The 26,222-nt window shown below is 34.9% G+C and overlaps 1 protein-coding gene across 19 annotated transcripts in view; it reads left to right on the top strand.

The window, feature by feature from the left end:
- The first annotated feature begins 7,261 nt into the window (after nucleotides 1-7,261).
- The window catches only part of LOC126850889 (twitchin), a 90,163-nt gene continuing 71,202 nt past the window's right edge, over nucleotides 7,262-26,222 (top strand). For 8 of the 19 annotated variants that reach the window (XM_050594313.1, XM_050594316.1, XM_050594320.1 and 5 more), the window contains exons 1-9: nucleotides 7,263-7,747; nucleotides 16,556-17,068; nucleotides 17,487-17,508; nucleotides 20,545-20,707; nucleotides 20,779-20,920; nucleotides 23,532-23,667; nucleotides 24,001-24,204; nucleotides 24,863-25,164; nucleotides 25,784-26,001. In XM_050594313.1, the coding sequence (XP_050450270.1) occupies nucleotides 16,756-17,068; nucleotides 17,487-17,508; nucleotides 20,545-20,707; nucleotides 20,779-20,920; nucleotides 23,532-23,667; nucleotides 24,001-24,204; nucleotides 24,863-25,164; nucleotides 25,784-26,001 (1,500 nt within the window). In that variant the 5' untranslated portion in view covers nucleotides 7,263-7,747; nucleotides 16,556-16,755. Of the gene's footprint in view, nucleotides 7,748-16,555; nucleotides 17,069-17,486; nucleotides 17,509-20,544; nucleotides 20,708-20,778; nucleotides 20,921-23,531; nucleotides 23,668-24,000; nucleotides 24,205-24,862; nucleotides 25,165-25,777; nucleotides 26,002-26,222 lie in introns of all 19 variants that reach the window. The other 11 variants (XM_050594329.1, XM_050594326.1, XM_050594328.1 and 8 more) reach the window with 4 other exon arrangements.

Raw genomic sequence — 26,222 nt, 5'->3', positions numbered from 1 at the left:
AAAAAATAGAAGGAAACATTATACTGCGCAAATTTAGGACATTCTCATTCTTCTGCCAATACTCCAGACACTGTGTGTGTGTGTGTGTGCGGCCATAGATATCAGATATCAATACATATTTATATACATATATATATATATATATATATATATATATATATATATATATTTATATTTAGTATAGAATAGTGTATATAATAAATAATAATAATTAAAGAAAATATTTATCACGTAAATTAATTAGAAAAATAATTGTAAAAAATATAATCTTTAATTAATACTTTTTTTTCTATATTATCTCTTCTTTAGATACGAATAGTTAACAAAAATGTGGAAAATAAAATATCTATGTGAAAAGTCGATAAGAATAAAACACCGATTCTTGAGAAAGATCATAAATAAAAAATGATAAACATATCAGATATTCAGAAAAGGAAGCTAAAATAACATAATGATATGTAACACTTGATATTCGAATTCAAATTATTGATACTTCAACGATATTGATGCATAATGCATCGATATCGAATGGTCCAGCGAGAGTGATGGGCGAATCTCATGCACGAGAGAGACACCGCGACGCCGCTCTGGCCGGTGCGAGCGAGAGAGAGAGAACGACAGGCGGACATATATGGTCGCGGGGCCCGCGAGGCTCTCAGGTTACGCTTACTAGCGACGGCGCTAGCCGTTTTCACGATGATGTGCTCGCACACGCGCTCGCCTCCCTCTATCTGGGATTTCCTCCCTTTCTCTTCCCACATGTCGTCTCTCTCTCATGCCGGGCACCAAAAATACCGACGGTTTGTACCACGGATGAGAGAGACGAGGAGGGGTCCGAGAGCAGGAGAGAAGCGTTATTTCGAGATTATCGGGGATTACCGGCTTTCTGGAATCGTGCCGATCGTGTCTCCATTCCCGATATCGAGCGTGTCTTCAATTTCACGAGCTGTCTCGCCATGATTTTTACGATTTCAGGATGTTACCAATCGCGGATCTTCGTCGAGTTTCGCTCGTGAAATTGCAGACCCTAATTCATGAATTGTAGAAGTCAACGTCTATTCATTTTTTTTTAATAGACTATTATCTCAAAAAATTTTTAAGAAAATGTATGTTTTTCAGGAAAGTACATTTTATTACAATTATAATTACATTTTATTTTTTATATTTTACGTTATTTTATTAAAATGTGCTTATACTTAATACAAATTAAAAAAGAAAAGGCTTTGCTTTTTTTTTTTGAAAAATATACAGCATGTTTGTATATGTGTACATATATATATAGAGATGATTCCTAAATTTAATAAATCTTGAAATTGTAGAGAAAGAAATTGGATAAAGCTATCCTGCGTGAGAACAGATAATATGTCAATTTTTTCATTTTATTTACAGATCATTTATGAGATCACAATGCAATATTAATATGATAATTTTGAAGTTCTTTTTAAATAAAAGTTATAAATGTCAGAATACAAGTCATAGAAATTGTTGGAATTAAAAAGGAGCTTGTATTGCCTCTTGATTGTATCATTACTGTTTCAGAAAGACTTTTCACATTTGTCTTGACAGTAGCTGAACAAATTGACTCATTTCCACACCGGCGATGTACTTACCGAGATTTTAACATTTCTCGGATCATTACGCGTACTGGTAAGTAGTAAAAGTGGTTTAAAGGCAGACGTGTCGAGCGCCAGCTGCGTTACCACTTAAAGATTCCAAACTTTCCTGCGTCTTCGTATAAACTGAGATTTCAGGAAAGGCCTGTCATATCTCAGCACTCGGTCACGTTCTTTTCGTGGAGCGAGCTTTTTCGAGAATTATGCAAGTTTTCGACAGCTCCGCTAAACGTTTTCGGATTTTCTATTTATTAAATGCTCGAAAATATTCTGAATCTGCGACATTTTAATGAGGATCGGTTAGTTTTGGAGATAATTTAGGTACATCTTATCAGTAAATATTTTTAAAAAAATTTCCAAAGTTTTTTAAGACGCCGTTTATGACAAATAAATCTCTCGTCACATTTGAAATAAATTGCTCAACTAAATTATATCGGTAATTACATAAATACTATTGAAATTTAGTATATGGATTTATTATATAATTTATTATGGCAGCATAAATTACGTTTTTTAAAAATTTTTTATAATTTAATGAAAAAGAACTCGTGGGGGCTTGGATATCAAAGCCGTGATAACATGCACGAATACGAAAGACGCATAAATGATATTAATAAATGTTCGATCGGGCAGATCGACGGATCCGATATCCGTGCATCGGTATTCTTTTCGAATAGAACACTGCGATAAATATAATAGGCCAGTGTCTTGTCTTGTCCTCGCACTCATAACATCTATTTCCAGAACGGATTGGCGGCTAAGTTTAGAACGGCTGTTCCATATACTCGAGCCGTTCGCCTACACTCGAATCCGCCGCGCTCTCGGGAGAAAACGTGTGATAAAGGAACAAACAAGGGCACTGCATCGGATGTGTAAACGCGAAATCGGTAATGATTTCCTCGTAAACGCTCTTCTCGAGTACGAGTCGCGATGGCAATCTTTGACAATCCTTGACACCGAAACCGCAAATCTAATTTGAATTAACTTTGCTACGGGAATATAGGCTGCCTTATATTGCTATGATCATTGCGATTATTATAAAAAAATGCGAAATTCTTTCATAGGAATTATATTTTAATATTGAAGTTTTATTTTATTCATTTTCTATTTGGAAATTTCATCATGCAAAATTAATTGACCATTAATTAATCAAAATGATACTGACGACTGTTTATATATAATTGAAATTGCGCAAATTGTTATAAAATATATAATAATATAAATGTATGTATATAATCGCAGAATACATGATTTCACATTGAATTGAATGAGTTTCCACAGGATTTTATATAAATATTTGATTAAAAATAACTGCAACCTAAAAATTATTCGAAATTATAAAGAGATCGTTCCTTTATCACGATGAGCACAAATTCTCACCACAGTGAGTCACAATTATCACGAGTCTAAGCGAACGTAAACAAGCATGAAAATAAGGTCACGCTCTGTTCATATTCGTCACGCCTGTGTTATTTGGTTCAAGTGAGAAAATGCACGTTACATCAACGTTGCGATGATATGATCATCAAAAATTTCGACGATGCTGAATGTCGCTTCTTCATTCAGATTTTATTTTCCACAAAATGTAAATATACGCCGAGAGGGAGAGAAAATGAAAGACGCGTGCACTAATTGCCAAGGTCTCCTTTGGCATTTTTCTCGCCTTGACTCTCGCGGCCATTCTTAGTCTCGCTCCTGCAAAAGCGCGACTTTACGCCTTGCTTGTTTCTCTTTAACGGGCTCTGTATTTTCGATCGTAAATCAGTTGGAGATTGGCGTCGAAATCGATATTAATACTCTGCCGTTCCAAAGAAACGAAGCATGCGGGGTATTCTTTTTTCGGAAATTTAAACAAATTGCTTAAGGTGTTTTCGTTTGGAAAAAGATATTACGATGAATTCAAAGAATCGCGCTGCTCGTCGCGATGCTTTTTTGAATTATTTTTACCGTCTGTGAACGATCGCCCATAAATTTTTCGATAATTTCTTTGCTGAAGATGCTATTCTCTTATCTTTTAGTGAAGAATAGAAGTAAAAATTAGTTGTAATTGTAGTTTTTAAAAATACCTAGACTTTTATTCCAAGCCAAAACTCTCAATTTTAATTTGTTTTTAATACAAGATAATTTAATCGGATATTAGCCTGTTTTAACACACGTTATCAGAGTATATAATATATATCTTTATATAAATACATAAATATTAAAAAATTTTTTTTTGATGTATTTTTTTCTTATTGGTAGCGCATTTGTATCTTTGATAAAATCGACTGTGGAAAAGCAAGACTCGCATACAGTCGTTAGGTATAGATTCTAATACGTAAAGATAGATTCGCCGATGAGGGGCGATCGTATATATTTAGAAAAGTGCTCGGCTTGCCAGAACTGAGAGAGTCGCATCTCGATGCTTCGTGTGAGATTTCTCTCTTCTTATTCTTCCTCTCTCCCAGCTTCCATCTGCTTTAATGATATCTCTTTCTCAAGCAAACTTAATAAGAACGTCGTTGTAACACTTTCCTCATGAGCGCAATATATTTGTACTGTTGTTATTTATAATAATACATAGTCACGTGACTTATTGTCTTCAGAAGATTAATATAAATAATTAAGAATGGCAAATTTGCATTATGTGTTGAATGAGATAAATTAAAACAGTTACGATGGTCCAGTATTCGGATAGCAATATCAAAGTATCACAAGGACAAAAAAATATTTATTTTTTAAATTATTATTAATTATTGTTAAAAGTTCTATGGTCAAGTTTAATTAATATCCTTTGAAATATCTCTCAAATAGTTTGTACAAATTCTAGTTATTTTTGTAGAAATCTGGCATTTAAATAAAGATTAGCGACATATTTTGACAGTGGTCTCTCATCGCTGTTTTCGTAATCTAAATTATGTTTGCGTATGTTTTATCATCCCACTAAATTATCTGGCGAGCTTAGGGACAGGAGCTTTTTTCTCGCTTTTTTTGTGTCCTCGCGTCGTTATAGCATCAAGATTAAAGAAAGTAGCAAGGTGATGCATGGCTCTGTTTACAGTCTATGACGGGTTAATCGTAAAGGAAAAAGAAAGATAATTCTATTAGCTCTCAAGCTCAAGACCCTCGTTGTAACGCTTCATGGATGGTTTGAGAAAATATGATTGTCGGAACATATAGTCATTTCACGGCCTATTCAACGTTGAGTTATTGCCGTAATTTCGCTTGTACTCGTAGGAGATGAAATTAGTATTTAAATTTATTACTGTAATTAAACATCGTAAAACGATCTTTTTTTAGAGATAAAATTTACACAAATATTTTCTATATCTTCCGTAAATCGTTGTTAAATAAATATATATATGTATGTGTGTGTGTGTGTGTGTGTGTGTGTGGGGAGCGTTTTCTATTTCCCTTAAATTGGCGACTCGTGTCACTAAATACTTTGTATATACTGCATAGTTTCTTTGTTTTTCTGTTCAACATTATGTGCCGAGTGATTACTACATGTCAGTCGTCCAAAGTAAACTAGCGGTCTTGTTCAATGATAACAAGATCACTATAGCTGCAATTAATCTTTAGCAGTAACAAATTCAAAGTAAATTTAATTTCAAGTAATTATACATAATATTGCTTACAGATGATAGAAAGTTTTATGACGATTTTAATTTCATTGACAAATTTAAATTTAAAAGTTGGATTAAATAATTTTCTTTGATTTTTTTTCTAATCGAAAATTAATTCCAGATTTAAGGAGTCTATCGCGAAAATTGTGTAAAGTATTTCTTATATATACATATTACGTATGATTTTGGTACAGTTAAATATGACGACGTTGACGGACTAAAAGCACTCGAAACCCTACGGTTTTGCAATGAGATGTTGCGCATGAGGTTTCATCGCAAATATTTTCTGCTCGTCAATTTCGCATGTCTCTCTCGACAAACTCGAAAACAGCTCTGATCGTTGTGTGCGATTTATTTTTACTCTTTCTTTATCTTTTTTTCCTACCTCAGTCAGATGAGAGAAAACATATCTTGCATTATACGCGTCAGTGTTACGGTGCTATCTAATTTCATCACTGCGAGACGCCAAGGTGAGAGATTCCATTCCGCTGACTTTTCGACAGTCATTTAGTTTCGCTGTCGATAGCGCGGTTTCATTTTTAGATTCGTTGCCGACGCGTGTAGTCGCGTCCATATGACAAGCTCACCAGTGACAAGAAATAGAACGCGCAATGACGAAGTCGCGTCAATGCGCTAAAACGTAACGTGTCGTGTGTATTCGCACGGCTATATATAAATACAATGTTAAAAAAAGATACGAGTAACTACGGATCTTTATAAATAATTTAGTATTATACAGAGTTCAAGCTCGTAAAGTGCGAATATTTTCAAAGATATCGATGATTTGGAAAAATATTATTAGATGAATTGATTTAGAGTATATCTTTTTTTTGGAGTATATTTACTTTCTTTTACGTAAATCTCAAAATTTTTTGCCAATTTTACATAGAGAGTATTATGTAAACTATTTATGCTCTAAACCATTTCATCTAATAATATTTTCCCATATCATCGATATGGAAAAAATATTATTACATGCAATGATTTAAATATTTAAAAATATTCGCACTTTTCGAGAGTTTGACTCTGTATAATAAATACTAATAAATTCTGCAAAAATAATGTTCTTTCCTAATTATTTCTATTAAAATATATATCAATTAATATTTTTAGTAGAAATTTTCTTTATACGCAAAATTTATGGACTTATATGAAAAATATCTAAAAGATATTGGACTTTGAATACAAAATTGACGCATATTTGTAGCAACAAAAAACACAAATGTTTCTTAATGTTACATTGAGCTGGCATTTGAATATCACAGTCCAATCTCTATTCGAATCACAGTTGAAAGTGCGCCAATTATCGTGATATTGTCGCCGCAGTAGCAGCTATTCCTCACGAAAACGACATGTCCGATTAGATTGCACTGTTATTATTTATCGGGGATGATCATATATTGTATGACGATTATATAATAATGCTCTTTATTTCTGTTTTTGTTTTACTTCGTCGGTTATCATCAATCTCCAAAATCTTAGAGAAAAGACTAGAGAGTATCTTAAATTAAGAAGCAAGTAGTAATATTTTAGAATAAAAATTAAATTCGAGGTAAAAATGTGTTAGAAATTAACGAACTGTAACTATTGAATTATTCGACAATTAGATTATATCTTCGCGTGACTTATTTATCGAATTCTTTTGATTATACTTTATTGTTATTTTTAATAAGAAGTAAAAAGCTTGATGATAATTCAGATCACGGTCAAAAGATCTACTTGCGTAGCAGCCAAATAAAATCCATTATTAGAAGCGACAAAATTAAATTTCATCAAATCTCTTAATTAAACGTATATCATCCCGACATGATTGATGGGGAAATCGAAATGGAGATTGTCAATTATTAGATTCCAGTATAGAACTGCATTAGACTATATGAAATGGTAGCGGATGGTGGTTATACAATATCAATAATGTCGCGGCACCCACGATCGCGTGGGTGTGTGTGACTCGGTAGGAATGTAAGACTGAGATTTCTTGGTTGAGAGCATGCTGGCAATAGTGGTAGCGAGGTGGTCACGAAAAGTGGTGGGTGAGACTCGAAGCTCGAGGTAGCCTCGCGACACCTCGCGCGTTTAGTTGGCGCGCGGGATCCCGGCGATTGGGACGGTCGAATAGAGACACTTCGTGCGAGAAAAAGAGAGTAGGGGATAAGGGAGATATACGAGAGGAGCTAGAAAGAGAGAGAGTAACGAGCGACCGCACGACGAGTGACGACGACGACCCGAGACGAAGACGAAGACGACGATCGAATCTCTCTGAGAGAAAAAGAAAAGGAAAAAAGCTTCTCTCATCATTTTTCCAAGTTTTATTTTTCGCGCGAGCTTGTAGAATTCTCGAGTCGAGTGTGTGCGGCGTCTCGTTTGTCTGCTTCGGGGGGGTTGAAAAAAGTGATCCAGGAATAATCGGCCATTCACCGTCGCAGGTGTCGCCGAGGAAACACTCGGTTGAGGAAGGAAGAAAGTCTCCCTCTCTCGGAAGGAAAAGCGCTCATCCTTCCCCTGGGATATCCGGATACCCCGCTTCAAGTAAGTCTCGATGATGATACGGATTTGATTGGATGCTGATGTGACGTTGTGTGGCTGCGAGGGAGCGTGCGCGAGTATTACTTTACGCGTATCAGTGCAACTTTTTCCATATCTTGTCCGAGAGTGTTTAGCCACTTCTTTCCACCTTCTCCTCTTCCTTTCTTTTTTTCATTCTAATCGCTTATTAACGATCGCGTGTGGATTAGTGTCGAAGTGTGAGCAACACAAGTGACGGGACCATCTATCGGTTTCGCGCACGCTCACCCACGCGAGTGATGAACCATTGAATTTTAATTGAAGGGAATTAAGTGAATTAAGGAGGTATGTCACGTTCTGTCATGACACAGTTTTGGTCAATGTTGGATCTGGAGTAATATTAATAAGAAAACTTGTTTCAAAGTTGGAATATTATTAATTTCATAACGTTCCATTCAGTTATTCAATAATATTGAAATCGATTCTACATTTTTGTGAAACGTGATAAAAGTATTTCATCATCTGTATTTACATGTCCCTCTTAATATTCAATTAAAAAGAAATTTTTTATTCAAGAGAAATTATGCATTAATTTCTGAGCAAAAATAAAAAAATAAGTAGTAACGATCAATGATTATCGCGACGCAGAGCGTTAATAAAACACATAGTTTTATTTATATTAGAAAAGAGAGAAATTTTAAAGAAGGAATATAATTATGAAAACAAGACAATCTTTCATCATGATGGCATTTCTTAAATCATTATTTAATAATTTTTTTAGATAAAAAATCATAAGCTCTAATCACGTTCGGTTAAACACAGGAGTAATTTTTTTCACTACTCGTATTTCGTTTGAATATTTTCTCTATCTTTCACTATTTCGTTATTTTCTTCATTCTTGATTATTTTTTTCATGCAGTTTTTCAATATCATCTAACTAAGAGCTGTAAGAGTTTAATTATTTCAAACTCCTCTTTCAATAAGCTCTCAGTCTAGACGGAGTTCTCTCTCGCTTTCGACAATTTCACATGACTAATCGCCACTAGTTCCGTCGCGGCGGCGCGGCCGACTATTCGTAGGCTACTATCTAGGTATCTAGGCTCGGAGTCCATTTATTTTTAGGAGACCGTAATGTGAGGAGGAGCGCGGTTCGTCGTTCCGACGACCATCTTTTCGCTCGTCGTTCTTCCATCCATCCTTCCATCCATCCTCACATCATCGTGCCGTCCGACACTTCGTCCGACGCATCATTTGCCTCATCTTCACGTTGACAATCTTTCGCAGCTTGTATTTATGCGTCAATTTTCAGAGGCTCTAATGACGATCCTATTTACCTATGTTTTCTTCCATCATGCATGTCATTATAATTACGATAGTCAATCCAACGTTTTTGTGTACATCGATATTTTGATTTATGGATATTTTATTTTATTTTTGAAAATTAACTTGTATGTTGATACTTTATTTTGCAAAAATTCGGAAATTTTTTTTTTTTTGAGCATAAAAGAGCTAGGATATCTATTGATGATATTGAAATTCTATAAAAATGGGATGCTAACTTAATAAAAAATTGAGTTTCATTGTTTTTGACGTAGACAAGTGCTATATTGGTGCTATAGTTTTTTCGACTTTGCAATTGCTTAGAACCCAAGAATGTACTCGAGCGATTTAAAAATATCCTGCATCCCGCAAGTTACGCGAGATTCGACGAATCCGGGGAAAAGAGCTGGTCGAATGAGAGCACGAGAAAGAGATGAATCGATATATGCGCCGTCGAGAAATTCAGAAAATTTGACTAGCGGATCGATATTAAATCAATCGTTAGTGTTAGATGTATTTTTGGAATCGCCACTGTGCGAGATCCACATAATTTATCGTTAAAAATATCTCCACACAATTATTAATGTACTGTATTAAGTTAGATGATTTAGATTTAAATACAAGATATGAGCGTATATAATTTTCTATTACAAAGAAAAAAATTCCCATATTTGTTTTTGATATAAAATATGCATATAAAAATAATCAAAATATAGATATAAATAATTCTGAGAAAAATTTAATTAAGCTATCCTATAACAGCTGGGCAAGATTAGTTAATTTTCTTGCTAATTACAAGTGTTAATAATGATTTTATTAATACTTGAATTCTGAAAAATTTTTCAGCTTCAAATTTTCATTTATTTTAAAAATGTTTTTTTCCAAATTGTATATGAAAATTACTCTATAATCAAAAAACTGATCTTATTAGTTGGAAAAATATTCATCTATAAATTTTAACTGATTAATCACTTGTGATTGCATATATATATCGATGTATTTCTGGATGTATTGTCAGCCAAGCGGCACGTTTCACCTGTTGATTGTCAAACTCAGTGAGGATCAATATGAAGTGACTAATATATTATTTTTGGCATTGCGCTCGTCATTGTTCAATGATTCAAACCGACAAATTTGTCAATTCTGTTTGCGCATAATTAATCAATGTTAATCAAGATAAAAATAATTAATTAGTCGCGCTATAACATATCATTAAATTCATTTTATAACAAATAATGGTAACGACAGAGAAGTATAGATTTCCATGTACATATCTTTTCGTTTATTTATTTGTTTATATCTTTTTTTTAAATTTATATTGAGTGTTCTTTTTGCTCGTTGATATTGACGCGCGTTTTCTGTCGAGATCATTCCAGGTTCTCTGTTGATTGCCGAATGGTACGTACATTTTTTATGAGAGAAACATTCGTATATATTTTGCGAAGTCTAGTGTCTGAGCATCATTCGATGTTGACGTATGTTTATTTTCCGTCACGTCAAGTCAAAGAAAGAGGATGGTTTAAAATTTATCATTTGGATTTATCAGATTATAGTAGTCTTACGTAAGTGGATGTGAATGCCGTTTTTACACAGTGATGAAAATTGAATTTTTTTTGATAGAATTAATTAATATAAAGATATTTCTCTCTCTCTCTCTCTCTCTCTCTCTCTCTCTTTATTCTTTTTCGTTCTCTACTTTCACTTAAATACTTATTATTCACTCAAATACTTAGTAATTATTAATATTAATTTGCTCTTATTGTTTATTAAATAATATTGTTATTTATTTAATTGAACAAGTCGAACAATAGTTCTTATTTTATTTTTACGATATTATTTTTTATTGGCATGGATAATATAAAATATGTTGTTATTACAAATATCCAAGTGAATCCTGTTTCAATGCTACGACGTTATTTTACATCATTCTGCCAAAAAGTCGAATACGACTACTTGCGTTTTATCGCGAAAAGATTGGGATGTCGATCGGTGATTTCAGTGCCGCTGTCGACTTGTTTGAGTCAGTTGGCAAAAATAGATCGCGGCGCGACGCAAGTAAACGCGGTCAGTAGTATAGAAAGAAAAGAGTGCGCCCGCGAAAATGCATTGCTCGACTAATAATTACAACTCTCGCGAATAATTTAGATGTAATCCGAGTTTAAAGAAATGAATTGCTGTGACAACAACTTTAAAATTCTCGACTATGCTCCCCAACAATTTGATTTGGAAAATATTAGTATAGTCTGAGTTTTCTTATTCGAAAATCAAATTTAGGATATACTAATTGAAGCAAAAATTTTAGGAAAATTATATATATATATATATATATATATATATATATATATATACAATAATAATATTTAAAATATTATACTTTTATAAAAGATGCCATCATATTATAATATTTTTGCATAACTGTAAAAACTTTTCTTTATATATCTTTTACCTTCTAAATATAAGTATAACATTCAAAATATGAATCACTCTCTTATGACAAAGTACACAGAAGTATACAGATTGCTAAATTCTCCAATTACTCATTTCACGTGATTGTTGAAGGTTAGTATGTGTGTTATAATAATCGTGTTAGTCATGATTATAAATGATACACTTAGTTTGATTAAAATAGATGCAACATATATCGAGGATTATTTATCTATGCTTAGTAATTTGCATTCAAAGTTCTATAGGCGAATATATATTTTGACAAAAACTTTGACGTCGTGTTAAATTTTATATCTAAATGATTATTTTGTGCGCTTTATTTTGGAATAGACACATAAACATGTGATGCTTGATAAATTCACGCAAGGAAAGGAAATTATTTCGAATCACGTGGCTCAGACTTTTGCCAGAAGTAATTACGCCTTCTTAAAGGTATATCAGTTCATTATCAGATGTTGTGGACATTTATTCACAACATAAGATTAGACTGCAGTAATCTATTCTTATAGTTTAAATGTAGTTTTATTTATATTTACTTATTTTATCTTTTATCTTTGTTCTTATTAATTAACTTTATTAATTATAAAATAGATAATTTAATGTTGCTTGTATCTTATCTTTATTATATATATATTTTTTGAAATAAGGATAAATTCTGTATTTATTTTTATTTTAACTGCGATATATCTATTCAGATTTTTTATTCATTAGATCAGCATCCATTATATACTTAATGGCAATGTGCTACTTATTTATTAGGTTACAATGTCATCAAATATGCATTGTATCACAAATAGCCGGTAGAATTATGCCAAAGTGAAGCAACGCTTTCTATATAGTCAGCAAAAATATTAGGTCAGTCGGAGATGCCGATGTTTCTCATATACAACGTGTCTATATGACAAGAATTTAAATAGTATATTTCTCAATCGATATTTTCACGAATTACGTTTGCAGAAATTATTTGTTCGATTTCTTGTTTGAAAATGAATGCGATGTTATTTAAGATGATATTTTTGATTTCCTTCGACTTTTCTTTTTTTTTTTCTATTTGCCATAAGCAATGTCTTTTCATTAAGTTTTATTTGTTTAAATTATTTTACATTATTTATTTAATTTTTGAAAAGCAGCAAGATTATTAAATATATAAATCAAGAGAAACAAATACATTTGATAAGAATTAAGAAGGCAATACAATCTTAAATTAATAAAAAGATTGGACCGTAAAATTTAGATAAAATCAATTTGCTAATTAATTGATTTTAATTATTATTTCAAAGCATTTCGTTATAAATGCGTGGTTTATAATAATATAAATATAATTTTTTTCGTCAACGTTCTTATCTCTTTTTTGTCTTTCCGAAAGAGAGGGATCGGTCGGATGACGACCGCGGTGAGAAAATCAGACGGGCGAAGGAGGCGGAATGCGAGCTATTACGATGTGCAGTAATCTCGGGAATGCATACGAGGTCGTTTGCCAAGTCTTACCGTGACGTTGTAACACCCGGTCCCCGTTCATTTTGTACGCCGTTTCGCTGATCCGTCAGACTCCTTCTCGCGCGCATCTGTTCGTTCTTGTCTAAAATGATGAACCACTGGCTGTAGAATCGCGATGTGTTGACGGTATAAACCTCGTATTTTTCTAATACAATCATAATAAAATTTAATGCTCTTGTTATTCATTAATCTCTTCTTTTACCACAAATTTTGGTAAGATTAAAGATTAAGCAAGCCAGCTTCCTGAATTCTTCTCGCGAGAAGAAGGATTTAAAATTTAAAACAATAAGGAAGATTAAAAATTTTTGAACTTTTAAAGCATTGATTTGATCAATTTTGTGGCTTCTTTTTATACATAATGGCTTGTTTATTTGGCACTGTTCGGCACGAGCGAACAGCCAGGCGTATCATATTTCCATCGCCTGGCTGGAGCTGACATAATCGGATGATTTGTTTCACAATTTTGCGGCTTGAAGCGGTGGCAGCCGACCAATTACGCGATCTCACATTACCGGAAGGATGATACCGTGTCTTGTCCCGTTGTCTACCTTTGTAGTTGGCAGTCTTTTCCCAGAGCGCACGTGAAACTAATTCATACTTTCCGAAACGATTGTTATTTATCGCCGACAGTTACAAAGCTTCTCGATCGCATCCAAGAAGAATACTGTCTTATTTTATATTTATGATAGTCGTTGAAAATTGTATATTGCCCGAGATCAATTAAACTTGCGGTATTATTCTTGAAATTCTCATTCATGTACATGTAAATTTTCGAAATTAACACTTTTCTTTTTCTTATCTACATGTTTCGAAAAGCAAAATAATTAAGAAGTTAATCTTTTTATATAGATACGTTAGTATTTTTCTTGTTATTTTTCAAGCTTTGTTTACATTAATATTTTTCTTTTTTTTTTGTGTGGATTTATTCATAGATTTTATTTTTAGATATCTCCATAATTTTACACTTATGAGCAATTGGAAATTTTGTAGATATCGCCAAGTTTAAATCATTATTCTTTGTTTATTACTTCTTAATTAATTTTAAATATATTTATCCGAAGTCAACACACAATTTCAATTTGACTCTTGGAATGGAATTATTATTTTTTTATGCGATCAAGCGTAACGACAAGAATGAGGCGTATTTTATCAAGAAATATTATGTACTTAATCAAGGTGCGAGAAAACAGGTGCAAGTGTTATTGTACTGTACGTGAAGACACGTCACACGGTAACGCCATGTGATTAGTTTAACGCTGTAGCTGGCGATCGTTTGGGAATCGACACTTCTGGCACATAGAGGTGTCGCGTGACGATCTCGGGGTCTGAAAAGAACGATTGTCCGCACTTGAGCGAACGAACATATTACATCCGACGGCTTGTATCGGCAACCCAAATGTACACAGCTTCCACGGTTAGATGCCAAACATAATAACCGATTACCAAGATAACTGGCCCAACCTATTTTCGAGCCAAGAGCCGCATTAATAATAGTCAGCCTTACGTCACCCAGCGCGGCTCGCTCCCTCGGCCTTGGGATCTTGCGGGAAAATACACCCGCTCGCGCGAATTCCGCGAGAAAACTCGCCGTTTGCACTCGCTACTCGCTCAATTTGCAGTTAAACGCGTTCGTGCTAATGGTTCTTCACCGGAGGATTCGGGCGGTCCGACGAAAATAGGCCTGACACTCGTAAATTATGAGGTCCTTTCGCAGCGCGCTTGAGGGAAGGCAGGCGTCGCTCGCACGCGTCGAATATTTCGTGCGTGGTATTATTATATTAATAGATGGACGCAAAAATAATTTGCAATTTGTTTCTTTTTAAAGGCTTTATGTCTTTCTACCTTTATTATTTTTTTTTTCTTACATTTTTTATATAGATTTTTTTATATAGATTTTTATTTACATTCTTATATTTTTTATAATGCCAAAGAGACAGAAGGGGAAAGAGAATGAATAATTATTATAATTAGACAGAATAAATATATTTAGTTATTATTCATAATTTCAGTCATCGATACATATGTCCGTATGTTTTTACGCAAACAGTAAATTAATAATATCAAACTTTGTTTTTCCAGTTTCCATCGATTATTTTGATCTTGGTTATATATTTCAAGATATGATTATTGCACGTATGTACGACGTAGTTCTCGGAAAACTTCTGTTTCCGCCACTTCCAGAGCGATCTGAAAATACAGACGCGCTCTCGGCAAAATATATCGCTGTACGAGCGTTCTCTATAAACCTTTCCGGAACGGTTAGCACGCACAAGCGTTATTTACCGTCTTATTATTTTGGAGGGATTCGCGTTTTCGGTAGCAGCAGTAGCTGAAAATCATAAGCGCGCGAGATCGCTCTTACGGCCAAGAGCGATTTCGAATCGTTTCGCGTTCCCTTGAATTACGTAAACGTGTATTTTGAATTTATTGCACGCGATAAATCACTTCTCAACGTTTTTTCACCGTCGGCGGTCGAGGCGTCGCCTCGTTTCGCCATTTCCTGGCGGCTTCTCCCTCGAGATCGACCATTGCAGCGAAGTTGATCTTAACATCCGGGACGGATGTTTTATCGTAATATCGATGCGTGACTCATTTTTTAAGAGCTAATGTTTTTTTAAAATGCTTTCAAGGTTTTATATACGTGCGGCCTTTTCGCAGTTAGTAACAACCGAGATTTATAAATCGTTCTAATTTAACTATAGATAACGTATTGATTTCAAGACGAATGTTTTATTGTGATATTAAACAGGACATATTATTCGTTTTTATCCAATTTTTTTTTAACGTTCTCGTAGATTTAAGGCTGATTTTTCTTGCAGTTTGCTTAATAACTGAGATTTAAAAATTGTTTTGATTTTTAAGTTTTATACGTAAGCATTTTATTCGTCTAAAATAAATATTAATACACCTAGGAACTTTATTACGTGGTGCTCCGATTGTAAGGCAACGCTAAAGACTAAGTATAGACATTCGCGTAAAAATAGCAGCAATGGAGGCAACTACAGGTGACAGGAGCTCAGGCTGCCAAGGTTTACTGAACCACGATAACGGGAGGCTCGAAGTAATATTGATGTTATCGAACTTTGACAATACAAGTGAAAGTATCAAGCAAAGCAAACGAATAATTATTTCGATATCGAGGCAGTAATCATTTAGTATCAATATATGATATAAAAGAAAGTATAAATTTGAAGTATAAATTAAAAAAAAATTTTTGATATGCAAAATATCAAAAGTAAAGATAAATAATCATATTTCTGTTCTTTAATGAACATAAAATTTTTATTATACTTTAATTTTATATAAAAATTATTATAATTTTATTTTTCGGAAATTATAATTCAATTGTAATTATAATTATATCCGTAGAAATTTACATAAAAAGAAATGTTATAAAAGAGAAAATAATGAAACTTTTATACAAGTGGCACTATTGTTTATCATTTTCTACAATAATTTATCCAAAGCAAACCGATATTGAAAGCACTGTAATTAATTAAAAAAATTGTATTTAATCTCACATTTTTTTTTTATTCTAAAATAATCATTTCTGCATTGTTTTGTTTTCAGTACTCTGAGACGTCTGCGACTGACGAGCTACGATAGACATCGAGCTCGGGAAGAAACCGCGAAAGCAGGTTGGATGGTGCCGCAGGTCGGCGCCGTTTGAACCGACGTGCCAGGCGAAGAGGACAGATTCCTCCATCGATCACGCGAACGTGACCGGGTGTCCCGGTGTGTAGGCACAGGTGCGAAGGCGTGCCTCCACGATGGGGGTCGCCGATGACTTCGCGCCCAGCTTTACGCAGAAGCCGCAGCTGCGGCAGGAGGACGATGGCAACCGGCTGATATTCGAATGTCAGCTGGTGAGCTCGCCTAAACCCGAAATCGCCTGGTTCCGCGGCGAGACCGAGCTCAGCCAGGATGACAGGACCAACTTCAAGATGCAGAGCATCGGGACCAACAAGTTCCTGGTGGTACTCGAGCTCGACGACGTCATCGAGACCGACGCCGGCCTTTACAAGGTCAAGGCGAAGAACAAGATGGGCGAGGTTGCCGCCTCCATCAATCTTAACTTTAGTCGTAAGTTTTTATATACCGATTATTATTATGTTTCTCATCTCACGATATTTCTTCGAATAATAGCGATATTTAAAATAATTATCTAGTCTAATCTATGCGAGATATATTCCACTTGTGGCCGGTCTATATTTGTCTTTATCTACTTTTAATTCTGAAAAATAAATCAGTTAGTTATACGATTAAAATTAATAAATGTTGATTAAACTGGCTAATAATAGTGTTTAAATCGAGAGTTTATTTTATTAAATAAAAATAATATCGGAATTAATTTTAAATGTAGAAAATGACAAACTTTCGACACACTAAAATATTGGTTTTTGATTGATAAATATTTGCTCATACATACAATTTTTTTATTTGAAATTTCTTTAAATTTGATCGTTTCTTGATTAATATTTCGTCGTTATATCTTTTCTAGCAATGGATGAGCCTAGAGAGAAGTAAGTCAGTGAAGTTTACATAGAGAGGATGACTTGTTTATCGCTTCTCCAGGCTCTATTTAATTAATTCGTTTATGTTTTTTTTGCTTACGCATTAATACGTTTTCATTATTTTTCTGCATTTCTTTTTCGCTGTCTTTCGTTTTTTATTTATGATTTTAGCTGCTGATCAATCTATCGGGAGGAGGTGAGTGTGTGGTTGATGCTTTTTGCGATTATCAAAGTGTGATTATCAATCAATAATTAAATTATTAATATAACTTGATAACATTATACTATCCATATCCCTAAATTTTAAGTAAAGAAAAATACTAAATGTATGTGGTGGAAATATCAAAAGAAACAAAATGTCATAATATTTTCCAAATTCAACTTTTTATTTCTTATTTGATTTTTAATCTTCCCATTAAATGTTGATCATTATTCTTCATTAAATTATATCTCGGTATAGACTAAATCTCGAATCATTCGCGAAAAAGATATCAAACTTAAATTTATTGTTGAAGAAACTCTGGAAGTCTGACTTGAAATTCGGAAAATGTAATGATGCGAAAGGCTTATATGAAAAGATTTTTAATTTTTTTAACTCCTCATTTGATTGCTGCGTTATCTTCTTACCGATAACGCTCGAGTATATGGTTAATCGGCCCGAATGAGGATAATCGTCTCGATATTGCCTGCTATTTTCGATCGCGTTCGAAAACAATCCGATAGAAATCGCGGCATTTGCTGTGCATTTAAGTCCGATGATCGGTCGTTTCTTACCGATCCGCCTACGCAGATGGAACCGCAAACGCGAAACGCGGATGGAAATAGAATTAAGGCCTCCTAGTTTTGGACACTGTTCGTGCATTGCGCGCTCGTGCGAGCAATTCGACCACAAAGTAGCCGGATTATTTCGGACGCTGCCTTCTGCAAGTAAGAAGCTACTAAATCTCGTACCAACTATGATCAACTATATCATAGACGGATACAAGCGATATGAACGAGAGCGAAAAAGATAGAAGATTGATCGCACTACAGCTGATGTCTGATGAAATCTGAAAAACAAGAGAATGAAAGATCGCAGAAGAGTTTGTATCCCAAAATTTTCTAAAAAATGTTGAATATTAATCTTGAAAATGTTCATTTCAATCAATTTCTCAATCCAAGCGCAGATTTAATATTTCTATTTCTAAGAAATAAATAACATATGTATAGTGAATTTTTCTTCTCCTTATTTGCGAAAAATTATTTATTATTTTACATATCTTATATTTTTTTGAATAAAGAAAAAATGTTCTTCAATAATCATGCCATCATAAAGTAACTCGCGCAAGAATTTATTCTTGTCTCATCGCGATAGTTTAATTATAATAACAATGATTTACTGAATTACTTATTGCAGCTGTTAAATCGTTCACGAGATCTTTATGCAATCTTTGCGAGCGGAAAGCATTTATCAGTCCTCAAATCTCTTTTCGCTTGCAGTTATTCCCGCATTTCGGTGCGACTTTATGCAATTTTCGAAGATAATTCGAAACTGGGTCGAGAATATTCTCAACGACTCTCTCTCTCTCTCTCTCTCTCTCTCTCTCTCTCTCTCTTTCTCTCGAGTCGGCAGCGACGATACGAAAAGCTGTATTTTCGGATCGCATCGACAGACGTGATTCCCGTGAATTTCTAAAAGTAACGCGAGGCTTTCCGTTTCTACGCGTCTCCCAAAACGCATCACGATTTGTATTCCATGATGCATACGAAAAGATTTTGGACAACTCGAAAGTATTATTCACGTGTAAATCGTAAACCTTTGGCGAGGATCCACGTATCCGAGTCTTATTATTCTGCGAATCAAAGCAAACGTTTGATCGAAAATGAAAGCCCGCGGATTGTGAGTAAAAGTACCAATATCTATATCGGTTAAGTGAAAGTCGAGAGGAAACAGCCGCAGCCTACTTCCTCGCTAAACTTAGCTGCAACGTGCACCGGTGCTAATGCACTTATGATCCACTCGTGTTGCGAGTGTTAAGCACATGCTTCTCGTCCTGGCTCCCAATTTGCCTGAATAAACACCGACGATTTTATAATTTCGATCACGCTGAATTCCGTTATAAAGAGAAAATTTGAAGAGAACGATCAACAGTAAAAATAGTCGTAATCATTTTAACTGTATTGTCGCTGTAAATAAAACTCTGTTATTGTTACGAGAAAATTTCGGAGATCAATTCGTGAATAATCGATTAAAAGAAATATGAATGAAAATATTTGGTTGATTTATAATAATATATAATTTAACCTTCGCTTTTTGAAGAAAAGTAAAAGTGCGTTAAAAAGTATGAGTGTAAAAATTTTATAGAAAAATTATTTTGTGTGCAAAATTTACATCAAGTTCAGAACTTTATAGATTTTCTCAGTCTCAGTCAGATACTTAAGATATTGACTTATCAACAAAAACATTGCCAAGAGAGAGAAAGAATATCGATTATGATGGCAATGTACCCAGCTCGAATTTTAAAGTGCTTGTTATCTGTCGGATGGCCATCAGAACGAGCTGTTGAACGAGCCTCCTCCCATCAGAAAACATCGGCTAAACAAAACAAAAGTTATTCCTGGCAGCAATTCGCGAAAGTCGCGATAAATGTTTTAACAGAAACTCAACGGCCACACAAAGCGGCCCTTCTCTTATTCCTCTTGTCAAGCATCGCTATCTTTCTTATTTTCTCACTCTTATTTAATTTTTCTGGAAAAAAAAAAAAAAACTTAAATTCTTTTGTCAGATAAACTAAGGCGTGTTCTAATTTTTAACTATCATTTTATATACTATTTTTATGATCTGAAGCATGTGATTTTCTGTAACGACGTGTGTGATTTTATGGAAAATTTTCCGTTCACTGACGCGTTGCTGGTCGCACCGGAAGTGCGATTAAAATTGTCGGTAATGCGAAACATGCAGCATCCAAATTTTCGCACCATGATCCGCGATGATTAACGCGTTAGTGAACGATAAATTGGCGCGAAATTTATTTCCGGTCCACCACGTTTATCTCGCGCTTGCAGACAAATTGACGGTATCGCGCCGACTTTTGCGAAGAAGCCCGCGATAAGGCAGGAGGACGATGGCAAACGGCTGCTGTTCGAGTGTCGCATCACAGCCGATCCCACGCCAAAAATTACATGGTTTCATAGCGGGAACATGGTCAAGGATTCGCCAAGGCACAAGGTTTGTCGCCTCGTTATTGATTATACGATTATTATTATTATTGAAAATTCGTTTTATTTAAACCGTTTCAGCTGACCGTCGATAAAGATGGCCATTCGTACTTCGCCACTCTGGAAATAAAAAATGTGACCGTCGAGGATGCTGGCAAATATAAGGTCACGGCGAAAAACGAGCTTGGCGAATCTAACGCTACGATTTCCCTGAACTTCGACAGTAAGTATCTGCTATTCTTACGATAAATAACGATATGCCTAAAAAATACCTATATGCACACTATTTAACCGATGATCCGCTTTACACATTTTGTGCCCATCTGCTTAATTTTTTATTTACAAATACATACGCTTGATAAATATTATAAATCTTTGTGATTGTTATATATGAATAACAAGTTTATTCGCACTTAAAACGCAAATTTTGTTCTCAAGTTTAACTTGAAACCTTGAAATATCTAATTTTTGTTTATTATTAAAATATCTCCGTTACTATTTTTATTAATAATTTTTACAAATGATTTTTTATATTATTTTTCAATAGTTTCTTAATGAATATTTAATAAATATCTTAGAAATTAGACTATTTCAATTATAAAAATTTTTAAAGAATACATAAATACATTTTTTTATTCTTCCCTGCTGTATTTTGTAGCGGAAGATAAAGCGTATCATCGTATACTGTTCTTCAACTTTTCTCTCACATTCTCACTCGGGATGTATATCGATGATCTCTTTCATTTCCAACTCTCTTCTTCATCTCAATTTTCTACCCTATTTATCTGTTTCCTATATGTCAACTCTACACCAACATATGTATATACATATATATATATATATATATATCCGCAGTTTATATTATTTAATTTTTTTCCGTTCCATCAGCTATTCCATTCTTCTCAACAGTCTTTTTCTTCTACTTTCTTTTGTAATTATTGTATATATATATGCGGTATCTTTTTATTTTTTAATGGTTTGTCTCGGTCGAGCGATGAGCACGTATCGATGTCGGCTCGACGCGAGCCACGATATACAGCCCGTTGATTGATCTTTAATCGACTAAACGGCATTTGCGAGAGTACACACTATAGTTTGTCTCTCACGAATTTTGCACCGTTGAAAGTTGTGAGTAGAGAGCGGACCAGAATAATTAACTACGTAATAATGTGTATACTGCTGCTTCAATCACGTATTAATTCGAATCGCATCTCGCGCTCTAAGACGACATTTACGCATTTATTTATGCACGAGATGCGATCGCAGATTAGCCTTTCATATTGACGCTTCGTTAGGTTGCTTCGATGACATCTTTTCTCTCTATTCATACGATCGTGTTTGTGTCGTGCGTGTGAGTTAACGAGGAAGCCACCCCATCGCAGTGAATGGGTGATTCAAGGCTCGCTCACACACACACACATATGTACACGCAAATACAATTACACAGAATTTCTGTGATGGAGATTAAATTTGCTAACGATAACGTATTTCCTTACTTGCATACATTTACTTAGACAGTTTTTAATTCTAACATAAAAAACGTCATATTTTTGAGTTTGTAATTATATTATAAATTTTAATTTTAATATAGTTATTGAATATACGAGGCACATATAGCACTTTAATAAATATATAGAAACAAATTTTGTAATTTTATTAGTTGAAATTATAATTTATAAAAATGAATCTTCTTTGTGCATTTTAGGGATATTTTTGATGATATATTATATTTATTATATCGAATTACAATAAAAAAAAAAAAACTATGGCAAGTATGGAAATATATTTTACAAATAGCAAGACATCTACGTAGTTTTAATGACGAGACGGTTCTAATATTGTATATATATATACTCACATCTGTCTTCCGTCACACGTGCTTCAGTAGTGATTTTCATTCTAATTCGCTCGTAGAGATTTTTTTTATAAGTAAAACAGATGTTTGAAACTTTTTATGTGTTTTGTCGTACTGTACATATTTACATCGCTGATTAATACCAACGTTAACGTACATTGAGACACAACATAGAGACACAGATCTTCCATGGTGGCCGATTTTCAGTCAGATATATATTTGAAAATTGTCAAAATGACGAAATAAAATTTTTACGATTAATGAGATACTATTGTACACGATGATATACATGCATATTACATCACTTTCACTTACTCACTCGCAAACAGCGTTTGACGAAAGCTTGTGCATAACTGTGCAGTGTTTCTATTTTTACCTAACCGCGAGCGACGTCAAAGCCGTCGGGAAAGAAAAATGGAGCAGGTGACACTTGGACAACACTATTTTATACTCCACCAAAAGCGAGACATTGCGAATAGACGGCAGAAGAGAAGTAGAGAAAGCAACCTAATTTACAAGGTGTCGGTCTCAGCGAGGATCGTGATCCTTGAAAGCGTGCTTCTTACATGCGGCGGTACAATTATGTAAAATATTAATTTTAATGTTAATTAAACTGCGGAATTATTCTCTATGTAGAGGAATGTTTATAATGTCTTAGAGACTCGAAGAAAATATTCAAGCACGCCACAAATCGATACGTGACTCCCGATCTCGCATCGAACTGTAAAATGCTTCGCATATTTAAATCTTTCGTTGTTATATTATTTCTCAGGAATTTTATTTTCATTTTTTATTTTTTTTTTTTTTATGCAAACAATCTGCTTAAACATAAGTAATTTAAGAAAAAAATTATCTTTCCTCTTTTTTTGCACAACAACGTGCGAATCTGACATTCATCAATCGCAGCGAAAGGTTTGATTAGGCGAGCAAAAAGATGTGTGACAATTTTCGATATGTCGATCGTTTGTGTCGAACGTAGGCGACGAGGCGCCCGTACCCGAAGACGGTATTAAACCGACTTTCACCGAACGACCGGTGATAAGACAATCCGACGACGGTAACACCATCACCTTTGAATGCCGACTTGTCGGCGATCCGAAACCGAGTGTCAAGTGGTAAGATCTGAGATTCGTGACTCGCGCAAGGAAGTACGTTTTGAAAAACAAATTATCGTCGGCAAAGATCTCCGGTTTAAAGATATTTAACGACAAGAAGAATTATTTTCACTGAAACAAAAATGACCTCTGAATCTTTTCAAGCCTGCGATTTTTTAGGCAAATATTTTCATATTTATAGATGATTAATATATTAAGATGATCTCGATGATTCCTCTTTAAAGTTCAAAGTTTACAAACGTGTACACTTCCAAGCGCGCGTTTACGATCCGCGATGCAAAAATTGGTATTCGACGGATACCTGGATTTGGCACATTGGCGACGATCACGCAGGTATCACGGTACCGAGGAAGTGAAAGAAGGTGGACGATTCAACACGTCACTGGAGCTCGATCAGAAGCTGTATCATCTCGCGAGGCTGAGGATCGACAGCGTGGCGAAGGCGGACGCGGGCGAATACAGAGCCGTGGCGAAGAACAAGCATGGCCAGGGAGTGGCGACCATTAATCTAAACTTCGAGGGTGGTGACAAACTCAAGTAGGCATCGGGAGATAAAGAGAGAAATTTGTTGACGTATTGTCTTGCCACGACGCGCGAATTGCGCTTCTTCGATTATCCGACGCGGCGTGATGAAAACTCGTACTTTAACACAAATTGTGCACTCCTTTTGTGAAAAAAAATATTGTACATTTTATTATATATCAAAACATATTAAATACCAATAATTTATAATTAAAGCTCGAAAGGTACTCGATCAAATTGTGCTGAATATATTGCGGATGTTCGCTCGTATAACATTCAGTTCACGTTTTTCTCGGTCTTTAAAATTCTTTCAAATATCATTATCCAAGCAAAAATTTCTTTTCACAAATCTTTTTACGACAACTTGTATCTTTTCTAAGTCTGCGAATATATGTATATAAGATATATTAAAAATTGCAAGCTTTCTTTGAATTAGAAAATATAAATCTGTTATTGGATTAAAAAATTTTGGTAGAGTAAGATTAAGAAAGAAGGAAAGCTTGCGATTTCTTTCTGTAACATCGCGCCGCGTCTTCGATCGAATATCCGGATTGCGTGGCAGGAGGAATCTGTAGATAAGAAACGACGTCGTCCATCAAAAAGACTTCATTCCGCTCGTCCGTTTAATGGCTAAGTCGGCGTTTCTCGATGTCTGACATGTCGATTTACGCAGAATACCGGACGGTAAGCCGCCGCGCTTCCCGAAGAAGCCGACGATCCGCCAAGAGGGCGACGTACTCATCATGGAGTGCATCCTGGAGGCACATCCGGTGCCGGACATAACGTGGTATCAGGGTCAGAAAGCGATCGCCGACAGCAAGCGCGTGAAAATGTTGCGCAAGGCCACCAGCAAGGACACGTACCTGCTGACCCTCGAGATCTCGAATCCGACCAAGGCCGATGGCGGAAATTACCGTTGCAACGCCTTTAACAACTTCGGCGAGAGTAACGCCAACATCTCCCTCAACTTCCAAGGCAAGTTCTCCTCGAAGCGAGCGGGAGGGCCCTCATTGTCATGTCATCATATTTGTCAAGTTTATCGTGTGTATTAAATACGTTCCTGCATTTTTTTAATTATTCGGATAGTTCGATATTTATCCGTGTTCTTTTTTATTTTAATATAATGGAAATAACTTTATTTTTTGTACATACCTTCTTTTTTTCGTTTGAGAAATTGATATCAAAGCTGCAAACAATTTGAACAATGAGATCCCTCCTGTCAACTTCGTCCATAATAAATCCCGTTGACTTTCCTCTTCGAGACTCCATCGTGCGAAATACATTCCATGATCGTGATTCGTAAAGGTGACAAGCGATTTCTTTCGATGAAAAGATCGCGCGATGAATCAGTTCCATCAGGTAAGCACAGCCGCGCTATTGCTAACCAATCGTGAAAGTCTCTGTAAGTTCGCTTCGTAACTCTCATTGAGCTGCCAACAACACGACTAACGTCATCAGGAATCGTGCGGTCGCCGGTCATTGATGACCTGCGACCGCGACGGAGATCGCGCTTCCGGTATCCTAGTGAGCATCCGGAAGCGGCGCTCCTTATCTTCGCCGACGATGTCTAACCGTGGATCTTTCCAAGATGCAGAGGAGGGCGCGGGTTTCGCTCCATCCTTCATCGAAAAACCTCGCATCATCCCGAACGAGAGCGGTACGCTGATCACTATGAAGTGCAAGTGTAAGGCAAACCCGAAGCCGGAGGTTACGTGGTTCCGCGGGACCAATGTAGTCAAGGAATCGTCGAAGATCTCAATCAAGACCAAGACGATCGAAGAGGACATTTACGAGCTTATCATGGAAATAAAGGTAATTATTTGAACATGACTTCTTTCAAAAATTCAAAACAATTCTGATTATTTTTTCTTAATCATAAATATTAAAATACATTCTCAAATGTTTAGAACCTCAATTTACTTTTTTTATATATAAATCTGATTCTCCATAAAATTTTTAAATAATACTTAAATAATTGTGGTATCATATGGTATCTAATTGCATTCTAGAAATTCTTACAATGAAATTATTCT

Source organism: Cataglyphis hispanica, chromosome 7 (assembly GCF_021464435.1).
Source record: "Cataglyphis hispanica isolate Lineage 1 chromosome 7, ULB_Chis1_1.0, whole genome shotgun sequence".
NCBI lineage: Eukaryota > Metazoa > Arthropoda > Insecta > Hymenoptera > Formicidae > Cataglyphis > Cataglyphis hispanica.
The sequence above is the reverse complement of the archived record's forward strand: the minus strand, read 5'-3'. Positions and strand labels throughout refer to the sequence as shown.